The sequence below is a fragment of the Eimeria maxima genome, genomic scaffold (assembly GCF_000499605.1).
Source record: "Eimeria maxima Weybridge genomic scaffold, Emw_scaff641, whole genome shotgun sequence".
Lineage (NCBI taxonomy): Eukaryota > Apicomplexa > Conoidasida > Eucoccidiorida > Eimeriidae > Eimeria > Eimeria maxima.
The window spans coordinates 5,059-10,862 of NW_013563925.1; the positions used below are offsets into that span (position 1 = coordinate 5,059).

At 40.3% G+C, this 5,804-nt stretch overlaps 1 protein-coding gene across 1 annotated transcript in view; it reads right to left on the bottom strand.

Moving 5' to 3' along the window:
* Positions 1 to 2,745: 2,745 nt before the first annotated feature.
* EMWEY_00039670 (nucleosome assembly protein, putative) overlaps positions 2,746 to 5,804 on the bottom strand; it is a gene marked incomplete at both ends in the record, with an annotated part of 3,616 nt that continues 557 nt past the window's right edge. The window contains 6 exons of the mRNA XM_013478743.1: positions 2,746 to 2,762; positions 2,986 to 3,050; positions 3,292 to 3,383; positions 3,641 to 3,697; positions 4,340 to 4,975; positions 5,679 to 5,764. Coding sequence (XP_013334197.1) covers positions 2,746 to 2,762; positions 2,986 to 3,050; positions 3,292 to 3,383; positions 3,641 to 3,697; positions 4,340 to 4,975; positions 5,679 to 5,764 — 953 coding nt within the window. The remainder of the gene's footprint in view (positions 2,763 to 2,985; positions 3,051 to 3,291; positions 3,384 to 3,640; positions 3,698 to 4,339; positions 4,976 to 5,678; positions 5,765 to 5,804) is intronic.

Genomic DNA, 5,804 nt, shown 5'->3' on the forward strand with positions numbered 1-5,804 from the left:
ATTTTTTTTTTTTTTTTTTTTTTTTTTTTTTTTTTTTTTTTTTTTTTTTTAGTGCTGATTCTTGCCCAAGAAATGTTTTTGAGGTTGAAGACGACACACATCTTGGAGGTCAACTTTTTTTTCTCCTTTTTTTTCTTCTTTTTTTTCTTCTTTTTTCTCCTTTTTTGTCTCCTTTTTTCTCTCCTTTTTGTCTCGTTTTTGCTCTCCTTTATGTCTGCTTTTTGTTGTCTCCTTTTTTCTCTCCTTTTTTGCCTCCTTTTTTCTCTCCTTTTTGTCTCCTTATTGTCTCCTTTATGTCTCCTTCTTTGTCCCCTTTTTCTTGTCTCCTTTTTTGTCTTCTTTTTTCTCTCCTTTTTTCTCCCCTCTTTTGTCCCCTTTTTTCTCTCCTTTATGTCTCCTTTTTGTTATCTCCTTTTTTGTCTCCTTTTTGCCTCCTTTTTGTTGTCTCCTTTTTGTCTCCTTTTTTGTCTCCTTTTCTGTTTCCTTGTTGTCTTCTTTTTGCCTCCTTTTATGTGTCTCCTTTTTGTCTCCTTTTTGTCTCCTTTTATGTGTCTCCTTTTTGTTTCCTTTTTGTCTCCTTTTATGTGCCTCTTTTTTCTCTTTTTTGTCTCCTTTTTGTTTCCTTTTATGTGTCTCCTTTTTGTCTTATTTGTGTCTCCTTTTTGTCTCCTTTTATGTGTCTCCTTTTGTCTCCTTTCCTGTCTCTTATTTATTTTTTATTGTCTCTTTTTGCTGCTGCAGGCAACGGCATCTTAAGAGTGGCTAATGCCTTCGACTGCATGTAATCCTTGCTGCTGCTGCTGCTGCTGCTGCTGCTGCTGCTGCTGCTCTTGCTGCTGCTGCTCTTGCTGCTGCTACTGCTGTTGCTGTTATTGTTGCTGCAGCTGCTGTTACCATTGCAATTTTCCTCCTGCCTTCGCTATAATATCCAATCCTGCTGTTGCTGTTGCTGCTGCTGTTGCTGTTGCTGCTGTTGCTGTTGCTGCTGCTGCTGCTGCTGCTGCTGCTGCAGGTACTGCAACCAGTGTATAAAGAAGGCGAAGGAATTGTCTCTTAGGGAGGCGATAGAAGTCTCTCCTGATGAACGAACCTTCCATTTCACTGTTGAGGTACAACTGTCTCCTTTCTTGTCTCCTTTTCTTTGTCTCCTTTTTTTGTCTCTTTTTTGTCTCCTTTCTTGTCTCCTTTTCTTGTCTCCCTTCTTGTCTCCTTTTCTTTGTCTCCTTTTCTTTGTCTCCTTTTCTTTGTCTCCTTTTTTGTCTCCTTTTTTTTGTCTCCTTTTTTGTCTCCTTTTTTGTCTCCTTTTTTTTTGGCTCCTTTTTTGTCTCCTTTTTTGTCTCCCTTTTTTTTGTCCCCTTTTTGTCTCCTTCTTTTTGTCTCCTTCTTTTTGTCTCCTCCTTTTTGTCTCCTCCTTTCTGTCCCCTTTTTTTTGTCTCCTTTTTTGTCTCTTTTTTTTGTCTCCTTGTTTGTCTCCTTTTTTCTTGTCTCCTCTGTTTTTGTCTCCTTCTTTTTGTCTGCTTTTTTGTGTCCTTTTATGTGTCTCCCTTGTGTCTCTTTTTATGTGTCTCCTTTATTGTCTCCTTTTATGTGTCTCCCTTGTGTCTCCTTCCTTCTTGTCTCCTGTATAATAAAGTGTCTCCTCTCTTACCTTAAGTGTCTCCTTTTTTATATCTACCTTCCTTCTCTCCTATTACTACTACTGTATCCCGAACTAACTCCTACTGCTGCTGTTGCTGCTGTTGCTGCTGCTGCTGCTGCTGCTGCTGCTGCTGCTGCTGCTGCTGCTGCTGCTGCTGCTGCTGCAGTCAACTGGTGTAATGCCTGCAGAGAAGATAGTACAAATGGCCTTTGATATTCTCCGCAGCAAATTGGCAGATTTAGAGACACATGCTGCTGCTGCTGCTGCTAGGGCTACAGGGCAGCAGCAGCATACACCCGATCTACGATAGCAGCAGCAGTAGCAGTTCCTGCTGCTCCTGCTGCTACAGCTACAGGGCAGCAGTAGCATACACTAGACCTACGCTAGCAGCAACAGCAATTGCTGCTGCTGCTGTTGATGTGGCTAGAGCTACAGCACAGCAGCAGCACAATGCTGCAGATGAGCTACGATAGCAGCAGCAGCAGTTGCTGCTGTTGCTGCTGCTGTTGTTGCAGCGCCCGCAGCAACACCAGCAGCAACTGCTGCAGGATGTGTAGCAGTTATGGTGGGACACGCTGCAGCAGCAGGAGATTTTGTTGCTGCAGCAGCAGAGTTTGCTGTAGTAGCAGCAGCAGAATTTGCTGCAGCAGCAGCAGCAGGCTGTATATGCAGCAGCAGTACACTGTATATGCAGCAGCAGCAGCAACAACATTTATATACGTTGCTGCAGCAGCGGCGTGGCGTCCCCTAAACGTATCTATAGGGGATCCTTTTCTTATATATAAACCCTAAACCCTAAACCCTAAACCCTAAACCCTAATAAAGCACAAAAGACGGTAAAAGCCACGAAGGCATGTTGATGGTTTTGTTAAGAGACATAAATAATTAATAGACACCTTTTTTTTATTCAGGTGTATACACACCTCACCACTGCAGCAGCAGCAGCAGCAGCAGCTGCAGCGGCTGCAGCAGCAGCTACTGCTGCTGCTGCTACTGTACGTGCTGCTGCTGCTGCTGCTGCTGCTGCTGATTCCCCTTAATTGTCTCTTAATTAATTAAAAGTTTACTGCTGCTTGCACTCGGGTTTCTGCTCCGCCCCTCCACCATCAATGGCGATGGTGCCCTGCAGCAGCAGCAGCAGCAGCAGCAGCAGCAGCAGCAGCAGGAGGTGCAGCAGCAGTAGTAGCAGCAGAAATATGTTGAATAGTAATAGGAGGCCGTGTGTGTGTGGACACACACACGCGGTACCTCCAAAAACCTTAGAAAAAAAAAACCCTAAACCCTAAACCCTAAACCCTAAACCCTAAACCCTAAACCCTACGGGTGTGTCTATACCTTCTCCGCACCTTTGTGTGATCTGGGTGGTTCTTCATCCGAAGAATCTTCTTCTTCTTCGCTCTCCTCGCTGTCGCTGCAGACACAAACCCTAAACCCTAATAAACCCTAATAAACCCTAAACCCTACGGATATATACCTCTATTAGGAGCAGGAGATGCTGCTGTATACCTAAACCCTAAATATTATCGCATTCTTCCCCTCTTTAATGAAACCCTAAACCCTAGCTAAACCCTTTTCATATCCATTCCCCCTCTGTATCCTCTAAACCCTAATAAACCCTAATAAACCCTAATAAACCCTAAACCCTAGCTGACAATTCTTCATCATTTATGTCATAATCATCAAAGTCCGAGTCGTCATCTACTTGGCCTAAATACCATTCAACTGCACGAGGAATTATCTTGTCCTGAGTATATAAACCACAAATTAGGGTTTAGGGTTTAGGGTTTAGGGTTTAGAGTTTAGGGTTTGCATTTATTATTATTAGGGTTTAGGGTTTGTAGATTTCGGGGTGAGGAGGAGGCGGTGTTCGAGGGTTACACACTGCCCCAAACCCTAAACCCTGTATATAGGGTTTCCTGTTGTCATAATCTATTCGTCTGTTAGCTAATTAGGGTTTAGGGTTTAGGGTTTAGAGGGTTTAGAGGATTAGGGTTTACATACTCTGATAGTTATGCCAATGTCGTAATCAGCCTCAACAACCATCTGCAATTCTTCGACCTGCGTATACACCCCAAAACCCTAATACAACAAACCGCTGTGTTTGCTGTCAATTAGGGTTTATATATTAGTGTTTAGGGTTTACATTAGGGTTTAGGGTTTCCACTAGGGTTTAGGGTTTAGATACCTATTTTTAATCCATTTGTTGTAATTAATAACCCAAAGGAATATCATAACTTTATTAGTGTTTATTTGTGCCAAAATTAGTGATAAGTGTTAAAACGTGTGTTTAGGGTTTCGATTAGGGTTTAGGGTTTAGGGTTTACATTAGGGTTTAGGGTTTATGTACCTCTTTTTAATCCATTTGTTGTAATATATAATCCGAATGTATATAATGACAATTAAATTGTAAATAATTAGTGTTTATGTTAGTGTTAATTAGAATTGATGATGGGTGTTTTTAAGAGTGTTTAGGGTTTAGGGTTTAGGGTTTAGGGTTTCCCTAGGGTTTAGGGTTTAGGGTTTAGGGTTTAGATACCTCTTTTTCATCCATTTGTTGTAATTTATCATCGGAAGGTATATCATGACAATTAAATTGTAAATAATTAGTATTTATTTTAGTGTTAATTAGTATTGATGATGAGTGTTTTTAAGAGTGTTTAGGGTTTAGGGTTTAGGGTTTAGGGTTTAGGGTTTAGATACCTCTTTTTCATCCATTTGTTGTAATTTATCATCGGAAGGTATATCATGACAATTAAATAGATTAAAAAAAGAATTATTATTAACAGTCTCTGTTATTGTTCTTATTTGTTTAGTTTTTTTATTCCTTTGTTTCCTTATTATTATTTTTTTTGTTATATCCTTCTCCTTATACCATTCTATCTTATTACTAATACATTTTATTAATTCTGCTGCACCTGCTGCTGCACCTGTTGCTGCTGCTCCTGCTGTTGCTGCTGCTCCTCCTGCTGCTGCTCCTCCTTTATTATCACCGCTAGGTGTACATACACCTAATATATACTCTTTTTTTAATACTAAGGAAGAAAAATAAGGGTTTTCCCTAAATGTAAACACTAATCGGAAACTTTCTCCATGTAAACCCTCAATTGTTGTATTATTTTCCTCTCCTTCTGCTGCTGCTGCAGCTGCTGCTGCTGCAGTTGCTGCTGCTGCTCCTGCTGTATCACCTGCTGCTGCTGCTGCTGCTGCCTCCTTAGGTACTAACCATTCACATCTTATATCCTGTAGATAAGAGAGGGGACCCTCATCATGTTCCTCAATTACATCTGCTAATAATCTATTTGCTTTTAATGCACGCAGCCAAAAATTCGGTAAACCCTAAAAAAAAAAAAAAAATACGTAAACCCTAAACCCTAAACCCTAAACCCTAAACCCTAAACCCTAATTTTTTCATAAACCCTAGAAATGGAGTATTGTATAAATATATTCAATAACATTATATACACAATAAATAAACATTATAATAAAAAGATAGAATACACAATCAACAACAAAACCCTAAACCCTAAACCCTAAACCCTAAAACCCTAAAACCCTAAAACCCTAAACCGGAAAAACCCTAAACCCTAAACCCTCGGTATTACATACAGGTGTTCCTGTTGCCTCTTTTTCTGCATTTTGTTCATTATTATTATTATTATTATTATTATTATTATTATTATTATTATCCTCATTAAGAAGAACTTGTAGTCTTTGTTGGTATAAGGGTTTGTATTTTTCTTCATAAATTAATTTTAATCGTAAAACCTCCGCCTCGAATTGTGCAGATAGGGCTGCATGCTCCTCCTATAGATGCAGCAGCAGCAGCAGCAGCAGCAGCAGCAGCAGCAGCAGCAGAAGCAGCAGCAGATAAAGAAGAAGGACATATATATATGAGGGGGGGGATAGACAAGGAGAGAAAGTGTTTATTTAATGTATATATAGGGAGAGGGTAAATATATATGTACACACTATATTGCTGCTGCTGCTGTTGCTGCTGTTGCTGCTGTTGCTGCTGCTGCTGCTGCTAATTGGGGTGTACCTGCAGCTGTTTAAGTTTAAGGACTGCTGCTCTCTCTGATGGGGAGAGAGACTCCTCTACACCCGCCAAAGAATTGTCCCCTCCATCTGCACAAAAAAAAAAAAAAAAAAAAAAAAAAACCCCAAC